The sequence below is a fragment of the Aquarana catesbeiana genome, linkage group LG04, assembly GCF_042186555.1.
Source record: "Aquarana catesbeiana isolate 2022-GZ linkage group LG04, ASM4218655v1, whole genome shotgun sequence".
Taxonomy (NCBI): Eukaryota; Metazoa; Chordata; class Amphibia; order Anura; family Ranidae; genus Aquarana; species Aquarana catesbeiana.
In genome coordinates this window covers 565571105-565592541 of record NC_133327.1, presented here as the reverse complement: position 1 = coordinate 565592541, position 21437 = coordinate 565571105, and the positions used below count along the sequence as shown (strand labels likewise).

Genomic DNA, 21437 nt, shown 5'->3' with positions numbered 1-21437 from the left:
TATCCTGCAGCAGGAATAATTGGGAAAACTAAGGAGCTGGGGGTACAGCAATGTGTAAAAAAAAAAAAAAAAAAAAAAAAACTACATCATTTGGGTAGTATTGCATATTTGGCCATGTGTCAGCGCTAAACTGATTTACACTTAATGAGAATATATGTGTATAGATATATATATATCTATATAGATATCTCTCTATCTCTCTATCTCTCTATCTCTATCTCTATCTCTATCTCTATCTCTATCTCTCTCTCTCTCTCTCTCTCTCTCTCTCTCTCTCTCTCTCTCTCTCTCTCTCTCTCTCTCTCTCTCTCTCTCTCTCTCTCTCTCTCTCTCTCTCTCTCTCTCTCTCTCTCTCTCTCTCTCTATATCTATATCTATATCTATATATATATATATATATACCGTATTTATCGGCGTATAACACGCACTTTTTTCCCCTTAAAATCAGGGGAAAGTCGCAGGTGCGTGTTATACGCCGATCCCCGCCGATCCCAAGCTGTCCAAATTTCAAAATCGCGGGCCGCGATTTGAAAATGGCGCCGCCGAAGTACACAGAGCCGGTCCTCGGCTCTTTCCGGCGGCTCTCGTTTACTTTCGGCTCCACTCGTAGTCCCGAGCGGAGCTATCCGAACATACTCGGATAGCTCCGCTCGGGACTACGAGTGGAGCCGAAAGTAAACGAGAGCCGCCAGAAAGAGCCGAGGACCGGCTCTGTGTACTTCGGCGCCGGCGGCGCCATTTTCAAATCGCGGACCGCGATTTTGAAGCCCTGGAAGCAGGGACAGGGGATCCTAGGCTGCACTGGGGAAGGCTGCACTGACATGGCTGCAATGAAGGGCATTTAAATGTAAGTTTTTTTTCCCTTCAACTTCCCTCCTAAATTGGGGTGCGTGTTATACGCCGATAAATACGATATATATATCTATCTCTATCTCTATCTCTATATATAAAATTTTTTATAGTATAGTTCATCTATAAAAAACATATGTACAACATAATCAATAATAGGTAAATCATTATCCATCACTGTGGACTAAAAGGTTTATGTAAAAGTACAATAGTGAAAAAAATAAATAAATAGAAGGTAATACAGCTGCAATCAATTAGTGACACCCCACAATTAGTTAAGATAAATAAAATGATGCGCTTGTATTATCTATTGGTTAATGTGCTACCTCTTGTGCTTATTTATTGTTTCTAAAATAAGTGAAACATTGTGTCAAACTTTTGTTAAATAGTAACTTGTGTTTAGATAAACCATAGCAACTCCATTACATAGACACATAGAAGATATGTTCAGGAGACAATCTGTTCCGAGCCTTTTTCTATTTAACACTCCCAGAAACTTTCAGCCAGTGAGTAATAATGAAATTTTCCAATATATGAAGCTTATGACTTTAAGATCACAGTCAAAACATAATTATTAATCCACCAAATTAAATTAGAACGATACCTCCTCCTCTGATAAGCCCAGGTTCAGTGAGACTGTCAGCGGTGGAGCGGCTTGTCTATAGTCAGCCGCCGGCATAGAAGAGTGGTTTGCTCAGCTCTTTCTCCTCCTATGATGATCCCAGGCTCAATGAGACTCTGTCAGCGGTGGATCGGCTTGTCTGTGATCATCTGCTCTCTATGCCGGCGGATGATATCGCCCTTCTTCACGACCACATACCTACAACTGATCATATACAAAAGTCTATATATATATATATAGATATATATATATATATATATATAGATATATATATATATATATCTATATATATATATATATATATAATATATATGTAACTTGTGAGGGTTACTAATCAATCAAATTCAGCTGGAATCAATTACATTGTATAAAAAAACATTCCTTATTAATAATTCGGTTACATAACATGGAACGACTTTGGAAACAAGTGGGAAAAATCCTTCACTATTATCGGCCGATTTTATACTGACTGATCCAGTATTTCACTGCAGATCTTTTTGTAATTTTTTTTTTTAACCACTTGCTTACTGGGCACTTAAACCCCCCTCCTGCCCAGACCAATTTTCAGCTTCCAGCGCTGTCGCACTTTGAATGACAATTGCGCGGTCATACAGCACTGTACCCAAATTAAATTTTTATCATTTTTTTTCCCCCACAAATAGAGCTTTATTTTGGTGGTATTTAATCACAGCTGGGATTTTTATTTTTTGCTAAACAAAGATGGAAAATTTTGAAACAAAAAAAATCATGTTTCATAGTTTGTTATAAAATTTTGCAAACAGGTAATTTTTCTCCTTCAATGATAGGCGCTGATGAGGCGGCACTGGTGGGCACTGATAGGCACAGTTAAGGCGGCACGGATGAAGGGCACAGTTAAGGCGGCACGGATGAAGGGCACAGTTAAGGCGGCACGGATGAAGGGCACTGGTAGGCGGCACGGATGAAGGGCACTGGTAGGCGGCACGGATGAAGGGCACTGGTAGGCGGCACGGATGAAGGGCACTGGTAGGCGGCACGGATGGGCAGCACTGTGGGCACTGGTAGGCTGCACTGCTGCCTATTGCTGTGTCACTGGTAAGGGGCACAGATGATCGCCATGATCAGGACTGATGTCCCCCTCACGGCCGCCAGTGATCGGCTTTTTTTTTTTTTCCTCCTCACGCTGTCAGCGCGAGGAGAAAAAATAGCCGATTACTGGCTCTGTTTACATCACATGATCAGCTGTCATTGGCTGACAGCTGATCATGTGGTAAGAGGTCGGGACCAACCCCTTACTCTGATCTGTGATCCGGCGAGTCTCATACTCGCCGATCACCGAGCTCGCCGCACGCGCCCTGCAGGGTGTGCGCAGGCCGCTCGTGCATGGGAAGACGTCAATAGACGTAGTCCCTGCAATGTGGGTCCGCGCTGATGCCGTTATTTGGCAATAGTGCGGATCTGAAGAGGTTAATCAGTGATGGATAATGATTTACCTATTATTGATTATGTTGTACATATGTTTTTTATAGATTAACTATTCTATCAAATATATATATTCCCCCCCCCCCCCCCCCCCTGTTTAAAGCTTGTGCTCCCATTCAGTGAAACTGCCAGGAGTGCCAGATGGCAGCAGCCGCCTTCTTCGGTTCTGCATTACAGTCCCGGAATACGTGGCTGGCTAAAGTTAATTTGAAAGGAGGAGGGCAGGTCACTGAAAGGGGGCGTGGTCTAAAACAGGCGGCGCTGTGTGCAGGACTCGGCGTCCACGTGGAGCACACGGCGCACATACTGGGAAGTAGTCAGGCTAATACCTGAAGTGTCTCATATAAAGCTGACGCTCTTATGACAGTCTATCAAGAGCAGCTGAAGTGAAGAGGCTATCACACAGGACACAGGAGCGCTGGGTCATGTAAACGGTGTATACAGGCATTTCTAGTACAGGAAATAAAATTGTTATTCAGCATCAGAAATTGATCTGTATGGTAAAATTATTGCTAGACTATTGCTCAGCAAATAGTATATTTGTCTTAAAGTGCCTTTGCTTTTGTGCTTAACATTGTGACTTCCAGAGCTACTGCAAGGGTGCCAAAAATGCCACCCCCAGGCGCTGGGAACTCCAGTCATGCCTCCACACTGCTATCCACTCCGGAGATACCAGCTATGGCAAGCCAGGGTGAGTCATTGGAACCTATTGGTGGTGCAACTGTTTCTCACACTTCAGCCCCTGTATACGTGACTGAAGATGCATTTTCCTCTGCCCTGCAGGGCTTAGAAGGAAGATTAGCGGCTTTAATCGCATCCTCCATCCAAAGGGATAGGAAGCGTGCTAGATCCCCCTTCCCCACCTATAACCCTTTACCAAGGGAACAGTGGGCACTGGATGAGGTATTATCCTCAGGTGATCATGTAGAAAAACAAGCCATTTTTTCCTCTGCGGAGAAAACGACAGTGGATGAACCTTATGCAACTTTGCAATATGAGAGCTTGATGGTACAAACTCTTACAGAGATAGTTCGTTCTACTTTCATGCTACCCCTAACAGAGTCAGCTGAAAGTTTGGTCCCTTCCTTGGGTTCTTTAAAACCTTTACAGCCTTTTCACGCATTTCTGGCCCATGCATTACTAGAAAAGCTTATTTATGCTGAATGGGATCATCTGGATAAGCATTTTCTCCCTCCAAAGAGTTTTTCAGTTCTCTATCCCATGGAGGAGAAATTCACAAAAGATGGAAAGTACAGCAGTAGACGCTGCGATTTCCAGCATCAATAAAAATTTAACTTGTCCAGTAAACAATGCACAAATGCTTAAGGACCTAACGGATAAGAAGTTGGAATTTTTGTTAAAATGCTCTTTTTCCTGGCAGGTGCCGTTTCTCAGCCTGCAGTCGCTGCAATAGGCATCTGTCAGTCCCTGACCAGTTCAAAGAGGCCCTTAGGGAGGTCCCTGCACAACAGGCCCATGAGTTAGCCGAACTACCAAAGGCGCTATGTCTTTCCATAGACGCCATGAAAGACTCTATTCACCAAGCGTCCCGCCTTGCGCTTGTGCTAAAACACATGCATAGGACATCCAAATGATTTCTAGCGGGAAAGGTACTCTTTTGCCCAAAAGAAGGTATAAACGTCCTTTTATTTAAACGGACTCCTTCCCCTGCGCCAGGGGCAGCGACGGCTCCACCATCACTCTAGAGGAGAAAACTTTCAGCCCCTGTATACATGATTGAAAATACATGATCTCTCAGATTGAAATCTGAGAGATTGCTGGTACAAATCAGAGATGGTACAAATACAGAGATGGTTCGTGCCTCTTTCAAGCTACCTCTAGTAGAGTCAGCTCTAGTAGAGTCAGTTCTGTTTCTTAGGTTCCTTTAAAACCTTCACTGCCTTTTTCATGCGTTTCCTGTACATGTACGGATCCATGCAGAAATTCAACAGATCCATTCTATAGCTAAATCAGTTCCTGAAGATCCGCTCCTTTCTATGGTCAGTAGTTTCTATCCTACAAGGAGGAAAACTTCTGGCGTCTGTCGGTGTCAGGGATGCATATCTGCATGTCTATATATTTCCCACTCACCAAAGGTTTCTGCAGTTTGAAGTAGAACAGCATTTCAGTTTGTAGCCTTGCCCTTTGGGCCAGATACAGCACCCTGAGTGTTCACAAAAGTGCTAGCCCCACCTCTAGCCAGTTTAAGGGCACAGGGTATTAACAGTCTTGGCATACCTGGACGATCTATTGCTAATAGACCAATTGGTGTTCAGAAAGCATTACAACCAGTTACCTGGAAAAGTCTGGGTTGCGAGTCTCCCTTAAAACTGCTAAAAAAGCTGGAGTATTTGGGTCTGATCATAGATACAGCCCAGAAAAAGGTGTTCTTGCCCAGGCAAAAAACAACTCCATAAGAGTTGGTGTGGAGGGTCAGGTCAAAAGGAGATCCCTCCATTCGCCTTTGCATGAGGTTGTTGGGAAAGATGGTGGCTTCATTCGAAGCAGTTCCCTATGCCCAGTTCCATTTGAGACTGTTGCAATACAGTATTCCGTTTGCTTGGAACAAAACAATCCAAGCTTTGGACTTGCCAATGCGGCTGTCCCCAAGGGTGTCCCAAAGCCTCAATTGGTGGTTACTAAAGAATCTGCTAAAAGGTAAATCCTTCAGACCGGTTATCTGGAAAGTGGTAACGACAGAGAAGACAACTGTCCAAGGACAGTGTTCAAAAACCGAAAGAGCCTTGCCCATCAACATCCTAGAGATTCGAACAGTGCGTCTGGCTCTGAAAGCCTGGACATCCAGGTTAAGGGATTGTCCTGTCAGGATCCAATCCGTCAATGCCACGGCTGTGGCCTATATCCATCACCAAAGGGGGCACCAAGAGCCTCTCGGCGCAGAGAGAGGTGAACCATATTCTAACTTTTTCGGCTGTTTGTCAAAGATTGGGATCTCTGGACATGGATCTTCTAGCGTCCAGTTCAACATAAAGTTAGTCAACTTTGTATCCAGAACAAAAGATCCATTCGCATGCAGAACAGATGCATTGGTGATACCGTGGGATCAGTTCTCACTTATCTATGCATTTCCCCCTATTCTATTGCTGCCTCAACTTCTTTGCAGGATCAAGCTGGAAAGAAAACCGGTAATTCTGGCAGCACCAGCATGGCCCAAAAGGTCATGGTATGCAGAAATCGTAAGGATGACAGTGGAGGATCCATGGTCCCTTCCACTAAGGCCAGACCTGTTCTCACAGGGGCCAATATTCCATCCTACTTTACGAACGCTAAATTTAATGGCCTGGCTATTGAAACCCACATTTTGAAGAAACGTGGGCTTTCCGGGTCAGTTATCTCTACTTTAATGCAAGGAAACCAGCTTCCAGAACTATACATTAGAGTCTGGAAGGCTTATGTTTCCTAGTGTGAATCCAAGGGTTGCACCCTCGGAGATATATCATAGGCAGAATTCTTGCCTTTCTACAATTGGGTGTAGAGATGAAGTTGGCCTTGAGTACTATTAAGGGCCAAGTCTCAGCCTTATCGATTTTATTTCAAAGACCGCTGGCTACGCATTCTTTAGTCCGAGGTTTTATGCAAGGAGTGATGTGGATTAATCCGCCAGTTAAATCACCCTTGAGCCCTTGGGACTTGAATTTAGTTTTCAGTGTTACAAAAACAGCTATTTGTACAGATACAGCATATTCCCTTAGTCCCTTTGACAAGGAAGCTGGTATTTTTGGTTGCTATATCCTCAGCAAGGAGAGTTTTGAAATTGGCTGCTCTTTCTTGTAGAGCCATATTTGATTATTCATGAGGACAGAATGGTGTTACGCCCTCGTCCAGGCTTTTTGCCAAAAGTAGTTTCAGGTTTTCATCTGAACCAAGATATTGCCCTGCCATCGTTTTTTTCCAAAACCATGTTCCAGGGAAGTAAAGTTACTACATTGTCTTGATGTGGTGAGAGCAGTGAAAATCCACTGTTGCTAAGTGGATTCGGCAAGTTAAATTATAAGTTTGAATTATAAGGGGTAAGATTCCCCCTTTTCAAGTTAAGGCGCACTCTACCAGGGCAGTTAGTCCTTTTTGGGCAGTGCATCACCAGGCCTCCATGGCTCAGATCTGTAAGGCCGCAACTTGGTCTTCAGTGCATACATTCACAAAAATGTTATCAGGTGGATGTAAGGAGGTATGAGGATATCGCCTTTGGGCGCAGTGTGCTGCAGGCAGCAGTAGAAGTCCTCAAGTCTGGGAGTACCCTGCGGGTTGTCTCTTCCTCCCCTCAAGTAGCATTGCTATGGGACATCCCATTAAGTAATTACTTAGGCTCTGTGTCCCATGATGTACGATAAAGAAATGAGGATTTTTATTACAGCTTACCTGTAAAATCCTTTTCTTGGAGTACATCATGGGACACAGAGGTCCCTCCCCTCTTTTTTGGGATTTAAGTATATTGCTTTGCTACAAAAACTGATGTGCTCCTGGAAGGAGGAGGGGTCATATAGGGAGTGAATTTTCTTGACTGGGTATACCAGTGTCAACACCTGAAGGTGGCCCATAACCCATTAAGTAATTACTTAGGCTCTGTGTCCCGTGATGTACTCCAAGAAAATGATTTTACAGGTAAGCTGTAATAAAAATCCTATTTTACTATTTTGGGCCAGTTTTCCTTTTTGAGTCTTAAAGCAAATCACCATTTACCACCTAATGAAGACCCAATTTAGCCTGAAAAACAAGATATAATTTACCTGGAGATGGTAAATAGTTGTGATATCTAGCATTTTCACTTACACTGTGTATACTGCTTCATACAGAATGCATAGAATGTAATTCATAAAGTCATTTGACATTTCTGTTCTTATGCTGGCTGATCTTTATCTCCCTTCCAGGCATACATTAAAATCTATCAAGGTGAAGAGCTCCCTCATCCCAAGTCAATGCTTCAGGTATTCTTAAACTCTTTTTTGTTTTTTGGAGATTGCTGTTTGATCTTTGTTAACTGTATTCATTATTTTACAGGCAACGGCAGAAGCGAATAACCTGGCTGCTGTTGCTGGAGCCAAAGACACATATAGCAAACACATGGAGCAGGTGAGATTTTTGTTCTGTAGAAATATACTTTGAAGATGTTTTGCTTTTATTGGCTTTCAGTACACCCGCTATAAATTATAGATATTAAATACCGGAAAAGGTAATTTTTAAAGGAGAAGTTTGGGGTTGCAAAAAAAAAATTTATATACACACACACCTACCTATGCTGCAGCATCGATGTGATCAATGTGCTGCAACTATCCCACATTGACGGTAATTTGAGAGATCACATGGACGTTGATCGCTCACTTCTCAGTCTGATCGGAGCAGAGACAAGTGACCATCAGTCACTGCTTTCTGCTCTGCTCTTCCAGCGCTCACTGGAGTGCAGGGCAGGGGTTGGGGCAGTGCAGCTGGCTCTGGTTCTCAGCCGCGCAAATAGCTGTCAATCAGGTAGATTGGTGCACCATGACAAAATTTTCAGGATCATTCCAGAGCTGCAATGTTGACTGACGCCTGATCTGATGGTAATTGAAAATAGGTAAGTACACAGATCTTATTTGTGCAAGTTAATTGTATGCGTTTACTGTAAAAGCTGCCTTGTGTTTACAGTACACTGGAGAGCTAGGCCGCTGCTCTCATACAGAGTGCAGTGGTCTGGGCCTCCATTGGTCTGACACTCCAACAATACATCCTGTGATCCCTGAGAAGTATTGTAGGGGAAATGTCTGACAGCTTAAGAACCAGACAGTGATGTTGGGACTTTCGAGTTCAATATTTGGTGGACACTTGAGAGAGATAGATAGATAATTATTATTATTTTTTTAATGTTTGATTTATGTACAGTATCGCACAAAAGTGAGTACACCCCTCACATTTTTGTAAATATTTTATTCCATCTTTTCATGTGACAACACTGAAGAAATTACACTTTGCTACAATGTAAAGTAGTGAGTGTACAGCTTGTATAACAGTGAAAATTTGCTGTCCCCTCAAAATAACGCATCACAGCCATTCATGTCTAAACTGCTGGCACCAAAAGTGAGTACGCCCCTAAGTGAAAATGTCCAAATTGGGACCCAAGTGTAAATATTTTGTGTGGCCACTGTCTTAACCCTCTTGGGCATGAAGTTCACCAGAGCTTCACAGGTTGCCACTGGAGTCCTCTTCCATGCCTCCATGATGACATCACGTAGCTGGTGGATGTTAGAGACCTTGCGCTCCTCCACCTTCCGTTTGAGGATGCCCCACCAGATGCTCAATAGGGTTTAGGTCTGGAGGCATGCTTGGCCAGTCCATGACCTTTACCCTCAGCTTCTTTAGCAAGGCAGTGATCGTCTTGGAGGTGTGTTTGGGGTCGTTATCATGTTGGAATGTTGGAATACTGCCCTGCGGCCCAGTCTCCAAAGGTAGGGGATCATGCTCGGCTTTTTCTTTTTTTTTTTTTTTTTATTTGTTGTGTTATTATCAATAGAGGGGGGCTGGGAACGGCCAGAGATAAGTAGGGAGAGGAAGAGAAAAAAAAAAAGGGGAAAAACAAAAAAAAGAGAGGAAGGACAGGGAGGATCTCTGTGCATTCACCATTCTCCCCCTATAGGGGACACCCCATCTCATCCAGCCAGGGTCTCCACATTCTCTCCAACTTCCTATAATTACCTTGCCTAATATATATATATCACTCTCTCATTCCCAACTATTGAGTTGATAATCTCAACCCAGTTCTCTACAGTCGGGGGTTTGTGTGCTTACCATTGCTGTGCGATTAATTTTCTTGCCTGAAATAGGCATCTTAACACTACTTCAGTGGTGTCCTTCGAGACTCTACCCCCCTCCATGTCCCCCAATAAGCAGGTCTTGACCGTCGGTTCTATTGCAGTCTTAAAGATTTTATTTATCCTATCTACAATCTCTACCCAGTATCTAAATGGCTTCGGGCATTTTCATATCATATGGATAAGGTCCCCTGATGCCGTCCCCTGATGCCCTGCATCTGGGGCATTGGTCGTTTTGTCTCCACCCAAGTTTGAACATTTTTTTTGGGGGTATAGTATACTCTAGGCACAGGTGAGATATCTTCTGTGAGGGGGAAATTGAGACCAGTGTTCCTCGTCTCAAGATCCTATCCCATTCCTCCGTGGTCATTGCCCCCACATCTCTCTCCCATCCCTCTCTACTCTTGCAAGATTTTGCTCGATTTATTATTCTAACTTTTAGTCTGGCATATAGCTTGGAGATGAATCCTTTGGATTATTTTTGCCAGAGTGGGGATCCGGGTCCATTTGATAATCTGCGACCTGAACTGCGTCTGGATAGATGTCTGATTTTGAAGGTATTTATAGAATGAGTTGTTTGGTATACTAAATTCACGTTTTAAGTCTAAGAATGTTTTCATCACATTGCCCTCATATAATTGGCTTAGTCGGTTAATGCCCTGTCTCTCCCATTCCATAGGTCTCTCTATATATCTTAGTTCCGCTAAATTTCTATAGTTCCATAGAGGGGCATATTCTGATATCCCTCTATACCCCAGCGATACTTTCATTGTCTGCCATACTTTGCCAATTAATTTCATCATCGGGCATCTATAGATAAATGAATCTGCCTCTAATACCTCTATTAATGTGCTATTATGTGCATTATTTTCCAGCACTGTCTTAACCCTTTTGGGCATGAAGTTCATCAGAGCTTCACAGGTTGCCACTGGAGTCCTCTTCCACGCCTCCATAACGACATCACGGAGCTGATGATAGAGACCTTGCACTCCCCCACCTTCCGTTTGAGGATGCCCCACAGATGCTCAATAGGGTTTAGGTCTGGAGGCATGCTTGGCCAGTCCATGACCTTTTCCCTCAGCTTCTTTAGCAAGGCAGTGATCGTCTTGGAGGTGTGCTTGGGGTCGTTATGTTGGATTACTGCCCTGCGGCCCAGTCTCCAAAGGTAGGGAATCATGCTCGGCTTCAGTATATCACAGTACATGTTGGCATTCATGGTTCCCTCAATGAACTGTAGCTCCCCAGTGCCGGCAGCACTCATGCAGCCCCAGACCATGACACTCCCACCACCATGCTTGACTGTAGGCAAGATACACTTGTCTTTGTACTCCTCACCTGGTTGCCGCCGCACACGCTTGACACCATCTGAACCAAATACGTTTATCTTGGTCTCATCAGACCACAGGACATGGTTCCAGTAATCCATGTCATTAGTCTGCTTGTCTTCAGCAAACTGTTTGCGGGCTTGTGCATCACCTTTCGAAGAGGCTTTCTTCTGGGATGACAGCCATGCAGACCAATTTGATGCAGTGTGCGGCGAATGGTCTGAGCACTGACAGGCTGACCCCCTACCCCTTCAAACTCCGCAGTAATGCTGGCAGCACTCATACGTCTTATTTCCCAAAGACAACCTCTGGATATGACGCTGAGCACGTGCACTCAACTCCTTTGGTCAACCATAGCGAGACCTGTTCTGAGGGGCATCTGTCCTGTTAAACCGCTGTATGGTCTTGGCCACCGTGCTGCAGCTCAGTTTCAGGGTCTTGGCAATCTTTTTATAGCCTAGGCCATCTTTATGTAGAGTAACAATTCTTTTTTTCAGATCCTCAGAGTTCTTTGATATGAGGTGCCATGTTGAACTTCCAGTGACTTGTATGAGAGTGATAACACCAAATTTAACACACCTGCTCCCCATTCACACCTGAGACCATGTAACACTAACAAGCACATGACACCGTGAGGGAAAATGACTAATTTTGCCCAATTTGGACATTTTCACTTGGGGGTGTACTCATTTTTGTTGCCAGCGGTTTAGACGTTAATGGATGTGTGTTATTCTGAGGGGGCAGAATTTACACTGTTGTACAAGCTGTAGACTCACTACATTCTAGCAAAGTGACATTTCTTCAGTGTTGTCACATGAAAAGATACAATAAAATATTTACAAAAATGTGAGGGGTGTACTCCCTTTTGTGAGATAATGTATATGCTGATGGGACACAAGTATTATTTGGTTTGATTTGATTCTTTTTTTTTTTTGTATATTTGATTATTAATTTATTGGCTGCGTGTTTTTCCACATTAGTCACTTCATATTTATGGCTACTTGGGATATGCCACCACCCTCAGGTGAATGAACACTGGCCAAAAAAAGGCAGTAATCCCTGCCCAGGCATACCCCCTCCCAGCTAAGCCAAGCCTCAGTTTTTAGCTAGTATCCTTAGGTGATGGATGTGCTTACAGATGTCTGTATAAAGATCTTCTTTGTAGGCTTAGTCCTTTATTTTCTAGACTATTCTGAACACCTCTGCTGGGGTAAATTAGAGCTTCATTCAGATCGGTCACCTACAAACCATATGGCCAAGAGGGACTGTACCCTGTCCCTACATGCAAGAATGGGAAGGCCTGTAATGCCACCAGTAGGTGCTGGTTCCTGCGGGCAGTGATCCCCAGGGTACTGTGTATCAGGTTACCTTGCTGCGGACACCACTTGTGGTCGTCGGGTTTTGCAGGCTGCTGCTCTAGGTTCTAACCTGCTCTGATTTAGGTGGTTGTGACCTGTTGTGTTGGTCTCCCAACATATTAAGTGCTTTTGGACATCCCTATTGTAATTGAGATGAAAACGCCCTGTGTCATGGGATTTTTGTGTTACCGTTTCTTGGAGTATATGACAGGACACAGGGGCCCCACCAATCTGTTTTTGTGCTTTGTTACACAAACCGAAGCCTTGCCTAATTGGGAGGGGATTTCATGTCCTCCTCCTCTCCTCCCCCCCCCCCCCCCCCCCAGTGTCCACCTTAAGTTAGCACCATAACCTTACTGTAATGGAGATGAAGATGTACTCCAAGAAAAGGATTTTTACAGATAAACCTAAAATCCAATTTTTCTTAACCAATAGTAAAATATCCTGCTGCGTGTTAACCAATTGGTGCCCACTCACAGTACATTTACTAGGCGTTAGTTGCAGGCTAGGCGATGTACCCGTATGTTGCAGCTTACTTCCTGTTTTTTTGGCGCACATGTACACACCCCCTGCTGACCTGTGCTGTGATTGACCAGAGCACGAGTTTGTCAGCAGGTTATAGCCAATCATTTGGTCTGTATGCCTGCTGATTGGATGTGGCCAATCACAGCACAGATCTGTGTTTGTAAATAGTTTGGCTGTAGTTCTCCCTGCCATTCAGAACTGAAAGCAAAGGGAGAAACACGGCCAGATCTGTAAATGTAGCCCACATACACTTGCATAGCGACACTAAGTTGTTGATCACTGCCTTTACTAGTATAGTGTCTGTATGCAGGGCTGCTGTTAGAAATCACGTACCTGACTGGCCACCCAGATTGCAGTTGCAGAGCGGCCCCACTGAACTCAACAAGGAGTTTGATAGGTGGTACTGCCTTCCACACTCTGCAGCCTGTGCAAAAATGCCCTGTCTGGCTGTATTTTTAGGATAGGTTGAGCCGCCTATGTGAAAGAGTCCTTAAGCCGCATTCACACTTTGCATTTCCTAAATATGTGACAGTGTATGGGGAAATGTACTGCAAACTCGCATAGCGCTTGTGGTGCCAATAATTGTTAATGGCACCCCAAAAACACTTAGCAGGCTTGCGTTTTGTCATGTGGCAAATTTGCAAAGCTGCATGCCTGAAAAGAGCATTCTATGGTGCATTTGTCAAACGTAGGGCAGTCCATTCAATTAAATGGGCTGCCCTATGTCTGAAAAACAGGCTAAAAAAGTGTGAGTAGGAACATGCGTTCCTGCTACGTTAACTGTGAATAGGGTTTCAGGGGTGGCATATAGAAATGGCTGGGCAGAAATGTCTGTCAGGTGGAGGGAGAGGTTTATTCACTGGCCCCTCGCTACAGCACTGCAGTTGTAGCCAGTGTCTACCTGCAGTTTTAGGCTGGCTCCTGGCACATTCTCCCCCTTTCTGAATCCTGAACTTTTCTGCAGCCCCCCCCACTCACCCCTTCCAGCAGAAGCACTACAACATTCAGCCATTGCAGGTTACAATGCACACAGAGCACAGTGTAGAGGTCGACAGAGCAGAACTCAGGACTCGGAGTGGAACAGGCAGAAAACTTCTTACCTCAATCTTTCTTCCTTGCAAGAGATAACACTGTTGATCACAGGGGGAGGACCCAGAGGAGAAAGATTTCATGACAAAGGCAGAGAGAGAGTCTGCAGTTGTCCCTGCTGCTCCGAAATCGGGACACAGCCTGAGAACAAAGCCAGCATGGGACAGCTTGCTAAATGCAGAAACTGTGAGTAAGTAGCATTTGATTCCCTGCACAGCAGCCAGAGGGAGAAAGCCAGCAGCTCTGCAGGGGGTTCCACAGGAGTCCCAAGGCAGTACAGTCAACTCTCCTCTCCTGCAGAGGCCCGGGCCCCCTACAGGAGGGCTGGTTGTATCAGCGGCCCTGTCTGTATGGATCAGTATCTTGATCAAGATTACAACTATACTAGTGTCAGTAATAGTATAGTGTCCCCAAAAACGCAGTGTGTTGGCAGGGTCAGCCCCTGATCACTGCCAGCACTTGCAACGTGTAATAGAATACATTTTTGACATTTTACAATTTATGGCGAAATGTGATTTTATTGGATATGTTTTATGACAAAGTAGAAAATGTTGGTTTGTTTTCTAATGGTCTTTTTCATTTATATAATTAACAAAAAAAACCTCTGGTGATTAAATACCACCAAAAAGCTCTATTTGTGTGGGGTAAAAAAAAAATTATAAAAATTGAATGTGCATACAATGTTGTATGTGTTGTATGACCAAGCAATTGCCATAGCACAGTGCTATAAAGCAAAAAATGGTCTGGTCATAAAGGGGGTAAAAACTTCTGGTGGTCAAGAGGTTAAAAAAGGTAAATGGTTGTATTTGTGTTTTCCAATAGGTTTGTGGTGGAGACAAGCCATACATCGCTCCTGCAGACCTAGAGAGGAAGCACTTGGATGCAAAGGATGTTTGTATAAAACAGTTCCGCTCTGTAAAGAAGATGGGTGGAGAGGAGTTTTGTCACCGGTACCAGGAACAACTGGAGGCTGAGCTAGAAGAATCCTATGCAAACTTCATGAAACACAACGATGGCAAAAACATCTTTTATGCTGCTCGCACCCCTGCCACTTTGTTTGCTGTCATGTTTGCCATGTACATTATCTCAGGACTAACTGGTTTTATTGGTCTAAACTCTATAGCAAACATTTGTAACCTGATCATGGGACTAGCACTACTGTCCTTCTGCACCTGGGCTTATGTGAAGTACTCTGGAGAATTTCGGGACCTGGGAACCTTAATAGATCAGATCGCTGAAATTATATGGGAGCAGGTTAGTATCTCCAGCTATATTTCTAGTTATAGCTGTTCGGTAAATGCTGTTACTCAAATGTTGACTAAAAAGACTTGCTGATTTTTTTTTTTTTTTTTTTTATCTTTTGTTTTGGCTGTGGTATAAGGGTGCCTTACAGCACTTACGTAAGAAATGTTTCTTCCATTTCATTTTTTTTGTTTCTGTTTACTTTGTTGTTTTCATTGTCCACATGGTAATGTCACATGTTTTATTGTAAATGTCATTAATTCTATTTGGGCTTTGAGCGACTTGGGGTATGCACATGTATTGTGACTCCAGAAAAGGTATATGTTAGTCTATTCTGAATATCATTTGCTGCAGGATGTAATCTAGAGTTAAATGGTGTGACTTTTAATTTCCCTTCCAGAAAGTAGCAATTTCTCTTCTATTCATTGTAGGGCATAGCTGAGATCTTGATCTGACCATTGGGTTATACTGCCTCCTCCAGGAGTGGGACACAACAAAAACACAGCTTAGAGCCAGCCCAAGATGCTGGTCAAACCCCCCAACTGCTAGATACAGCTCGGTTTTTAAAGCTGAGGAGTAAGGATCTAAGCTTTTTGATAAAAAAATCTTTCATTCTACAATATGGTGAGCAATCACACTCTCCTTTCCCCTTTTATTTTTCCTGAGCGGCTGTGCTTGGCAGTCCTGGTCAGCCAAGTGTGAAGTCCCCAGGCAAGCAGGCGACCCCTGGTTCTGGGTAGGGGAGGTGTGCTGATAACCTGTTAGTCATTATAGCATGTGGGTCCAGGGTGGTAGGTGTGGGTCTGGGACTGTGGGGGGCACACAGGGGGACTTATTTAGTTGAGGGAGCTCTTTGCTTGGCCCCTAATTAGGGCTTCGCCTCTTAAACGCTTGAGGCCTACTGGAACCAGAAGCTGTGGCCACCATGTTTTTGCCCTTCTGCGACGTTCCTTCCACCTGTGCACTATGCACATCTGTAGACAGTGGAAGTGATGTGAGTGAGATCATGGTTTGTGACCTGCTGGATCTAAATGCTGTAACTACCATGTTTCCCTAAGGCAGTGATGGCGAACCTTGGCACCCCAGATGTTCTGGCACTACGTTTCCCATGATGCTCATGCACTCTGCAGTGTAGTTGAGCATCATGGGAAATGTAGTTCCAAAACATCTGGGGTGCCAAGGTTCGCCATCACTGCCCTAAGGCTTTGCCCTTCTAGGGTGCCACCCCCCCTACCTCTATGCTGTGTAAACATTGAAGTGGAAGTGATGTGAATGGGAGACTCTCTTGTCCTCACTATCTGCAGGTGTCACTGTGTAGCAAGCGAAACGGCTGGGTGGTTACTTCCTTTGGCCTGCAGCTGTCCGGGGCAGCATGGTGGCAAGAAGACAGTGGTTACACTGTGGCACACGTTCTTTGCCAGCTGTTGTTCCTGGGTTTATTACATCCAGGATGCCATCTGCACAGCATCTATATGTTGATGTAGTTCCTTTTATTCTACAGGGGGACAACAAATTTGTTGTTAGTCATAGCACTGTTTTAGCAGCTGTATAGCAACAATGTTGCCCCTTCCCCATCTTTGGGCCCCCTGCAGTCACCTTACAACCCGTTTTAATGAAGTCTTCTGCTTGGTTTGGGTGTGGCTGTTTCCCTTGGCTTCACCCAGGAGGATTTTCCTACACTCCTTTAGGCTTACAGGCCAGGTAACACCCTGCTTAATGATCCTGATCGCAGAAGTTGTATTTATACCGTTTCACCTTCTCCTGCATTGATGAGCCACACACCGTGTTTGTACTGATGACTCAACCTTGCAGTTTTTACCAGTATTATCCACAAATATAGGCTTCTTTAGGGTCCCTGATGGCGTAAAAATTTTCACTTCTTTCATGGTTTCTTTCTTCCCTCCCTTCAGAGACTGTAAGAACCCTGACAGTTATTTTCTCCTTCCTAAGAAATAATTGTGCCCATTGGGGTGTCTTAAATGTTGGCTTCCATAACTGTGGATCCAGCAAGGATTGTCCCTATTGGATGTAGCCCTTTTCAGTGGGGATGCACTGAGGACCCCACTTTGGAGCGATCAGCCCTTGATGACCTTGTTCCACTGGACAAGTCTTGTTATGTAACCTGCCTTGGCAGTGATATTTGCTTGTCAGATTTTCACTGTCTGGGTTTATGCTCGCAGAAGGGACCTGTTCGTTGTGAAAGACCCGGTTATTGGAGCTTTTGGATGCCAACTTGCTGGTATGCCCTTTGAGGACAACATAATTTTACAGCTGCCCTGGACACCCTTGAGATGGGTGCCACTGAAGGTATGGGTACCTATTTAGCCCAGCAGAGGAAGCCTTTGACTTTCCTATGGATGATGTTACGGCTCCAGGCTTTCCCAGCCACTGTTCAATGCTCTCGCCTCTCGCTCTAGTCACTGGCTGGCACACGGAATCGCGGTACTGAACTAGACGACTTTTTTTTTTTTTGTTTTTTTTTTTTACACGGGTTAGTCCTCCTAGGTTTTCGGAAGGGAACAATTTTAAGAATAGTTTAGTTTATGGCGTGGAGTCTTAGAGCTTTTTTCCTTACTAACTTGTTTTTGGCTTCTACCTGAGTTAAGACATGGTTCCCTGTCTTTTTGTCCAGCTCCAGTGGCTCTTATGGAAGTCCTCTCTTCCTTTCTTATTTTTTGTGCTGTGAGGGTTATCTCTCAGTGGTTGCCTGACTGCTTTTGTGCTTGGCCTTTATCCTCTTGAACCTGACTATTGCATGTTTCTATGTCAGGTAACCTATCATATGGGGTGGTTATACTTCCGTTTTTGCAGCCTGTGAGTTTTTACAAATGGCATGTACTTGGGGGAGGAGTTGTTTTCCCAACCCCCTCCCCTCTAAACACTGATTGGGGCATTCCAGTGGTCAGAGGTCAAGATCTCCAGTGTCCAGTGAAGGGAAGAGGGGGAAAAATTTTTTGTACTCACCGTAATATAATTTTCCCCTGTGTTCATTGAGGGACACAGCACTCGCCATTCTTCTTGTTATATCCGTGACCAGTCTCTATGCACTGCTTTGTGAGTGAGGTGTCTTCTAGCATTTGGGGTGTTTGGCCAAAGTCAGGGGCCGCCACTAGGCTGTTCCTTTTTTGTTTTGAACCTAGTGTCCTACTCCTGAAGTTGTAACTATAACCCAATGGCCAGAGATCAATATCTCAGCTATGTCCTTCAAGGAAAACAAAGAAAATGATTTTACATTTAATACCAAAAAATCCTATTTTGAGGAGGTAACAGGCATAAGCAACACACACAGACATTTGCCAAACTTGATAGAACCTATAATTTACTGCTGAGCAGTTCCAGTATTCCCTATACTGACCATATTCTATCTTAAGCAGGGAAGGGTTAGAACCTGTCAAGATTTTTTTTATTTTTATTTTTTTATTTTTTTTTTTGGCTCTGTCCCTATTGGTGAGATTTCCATTGTGCCTTTTCCCAGATAACCCAGCAAGTGAGATGCAATCTCCCTGAAGCAAGTTACTTCCTAGATATTTTGTTGCTGGAACAGCAAGTAGAGAGGGCTCCCAATTGGGACACCATTTCCAGTGATGACTTTCGCAGTGGTCACCTAGACAAAGTGGGAGCGAGTACCTCATATAGGGACATAGACTGAAGTAAAGTTGTGACGGAGGTTCTAACCATATTCTAGTCTACCTAAAAGTATGAACATTTTTGAAAAACGTGGGAGATTTATCAACAGATTTGGTTTTTTAATTTTTCCCTGAAGATAACTTGCAAAATTGGCTATAAGTTGTGACTAGATTTTTACGCCTCACTTCATAAATAGTGACATTTGTGCTTGTCATTTTGTCCACTGACTTTTCTGTAAGGATTGAATTTAGGTGTAAAGTTTTTGCTTTACTTCACTATGAAGCAACACACCTTTTTCTTTTATCTTTTTTTTTTTTTTATTGGATTCTTTAAATAAAACTGAAAATTAATCCTAAGTAACCCATAAAATGTATATAAAGCAGAAAATCAAAAGTGCTTGATGTACCGTGAAATTGCAGTACTATGTATGTCATAGTTTTATAACCCCTAATAGGGATGAGCTTCGAGTTCGAGTCGAACTCATGTTCGACTCGAACATTGGCTGTTCGCAAGTTCACCGAACAGCGAACAATTTGGGGTGTTCGCGGCAAATTCGAATGCCGCGGAACACCCTTTAAAAGTCTATGGGAGAAATCAAAAGTGCTAATTTTAAAGGCTAATATGCAAGTTATTGTCATAAAAAGTGTTTGGGGACCTGGGTCCTGCCCCAGGGGACATGGATCAATGCAAAAAAAAGTTTTAAAAACGGCCGTTTTTTCAGGAGCAGTGATTTTAATAATGCTTAAAGTCAATCAATAAAAGTGTAATATCCCTTTAAATTTCGTACCTGGGGGGTGTCTATAGTGTGTCTGTAAAGGGGCGCATGTTTCCTGTGTTTAGAACAGTCTGACAGCAAAATGACATTTTGAAGGAAAAAACTCATTTAAAACTACCCGCGGCTATTGCATTGCCGACAATACACATAGAAGTTCATTGATAAAAACGGCATGGGAATTCCCCAAAGGGGAACCCCGAACCAAAATTTTAAAAAAAAAATGACGTGGGAGTCCCCCTAAATTTCATACCAGGCCCTTCAGGTCTGGTATGGATATTAAGGGGAACCCCGGCCAAAATTTAAAAAAAAAAATGACATGGGGTTCCCCCTAAATTCCATACCAGACCCTTCAGGTCTGGTATGGATTTTAAGGGGAACCCCGCGCCAAAAAAAAAAAAAAAAACGGCGTGGGGTCCCCCCAAAAATCCATACCAGACCCTTATCCGAGCACGCAACCTGGCAGGCCGCAGGAAAAGAGGGGGGGACGAGAGTGCGGCCCCCCCTCCCTCCTGAACCGTACCAGGCCACATGCCCTCAACATTGGGAGGGTGCTTTGGGGTAGCCCCCCAAAACACCTTGTCCCCATGTTGATGAGGACAAGGGCCTCATCCCCACAACCCTGGCCGGTGGTTGTGGGGGTCTGCGGGCGGGGGGCTTATCGGAATCTGGAAGCCCCCTTTAACAAGGTGACCCCCAGATCCCGGCCCCCCCCCCTGTGTGAAATGGTAAGGGGGTACATAAGTACCCCTACCATTTCACGAAAAAAGTGTCAAAAATGTTAAAAATGACAAGAGACAGTTTTTGACAATTCCTTTATTTAAATGCTTCTTCTTTCTTCTATCTTCCTTCATCTTCTGGTTCTTCTGGTTCTTCCTCCGGCGTTCTCGTCCAGCATCTCCTCCGCGGCGTCTTCTATCTTCTTCTCCTCGGGCCGCTCCGCACCCATGGCATAGGGGGGAGGCTCCCGCTCTTCTCTTCTTCTTTTCTTCTCTTCTGTTCTTCTTCATTTTCTTCTCCGGGCCGCTCCGCAATCCATGCTGGCATGGAGGGAGGCTCCCGCTGTGTGACGGCGCTCCTCGTCTGACAGTTCTTAAATAACGGGGGGCGGGGCCACCTGGTGACCCCGCCCCCCTCTGACGCACGGTGACTTGACGGGACTTCCCTGTGGCATTCCCCGTGACGTCACAGGGAAGTCCCGTCAAGTCACCGTGCGTCAGAGGGGGGCGGGGTTCACCGGGTGGCCCCGCCCACCCGGTTATTTAAGAACTGTCAGACGAGGAGCGCCGTCACACAGCGGGAGCCTCCCTCCATGCCAGCATGGATTGCGGAGCGGCCCGGAGAAGAAAATGAAGAAGAACAGAAGAGAAGAAAAGAAGAAGAGAAGAGCGGGAGCCTCCCCCCTATGCCATGGGTGCGGAGCGGCCCGAGGAGAAGAAGATAGAAGACGCCGCGGAGGAGATGCTGGACGAGAACGCCGGAGGAAGAACCAGAAGAGCCAGAAGAACCAGAAGAACCAGAAGATGAAGGAAGATAGAAGAAAGAAGAAGCATTTAAATAAAGGAATTGTCAAAAACTGTCTCTTGTCATTTTTAACATTTTTGACACTTTTTTCGTGAAATGGTAGGGGTACTTATGTACCCCCTTACCATTTCACACAGGGGGGGGGCCGGGATCTGGGGGTCACCTTGTTAAAGGGGGCTTCCAGATTCCGATAAGCCCCCCGCCCGCAGACCCCCACAACCACCGGCCAGGGTTGTGGGG

At 44.6% G+C, this 21437-nt stretch overlaps 1 protein-coding gene across 4 annotated transcripts in view; it reads left to right on the top strand.

Annotated features, from left to right (window-relative positions):
* ATL2 (atlastin GTPase 2) overlaps positions 1 to 21437 on the top strand; it is a 176788-nt gene that overhangs the window by 129936 nt on the left and 25415 nt on the right. For all 4 annotated transcript variants that reach the window (XM_073628030.1, XM_073628032.1, XM_073628033.1 and 1 more), the window contains 3 exons: positions 7822 to 7878; positions 7952 to 8023; positions 14855 to 15286. In XM_073628030.1, the coding sequence (XP_073484131.1) occupies positions 7822 to 7878; positions 7952 to 8023; positions 14855 to 15286 (561 nt within the window). The remainder of the gene's footprint in view (positions 1 to 7821; positions 7879 to 7951; positions 8024 to 14854; positions 15287 to 21437) is intronic.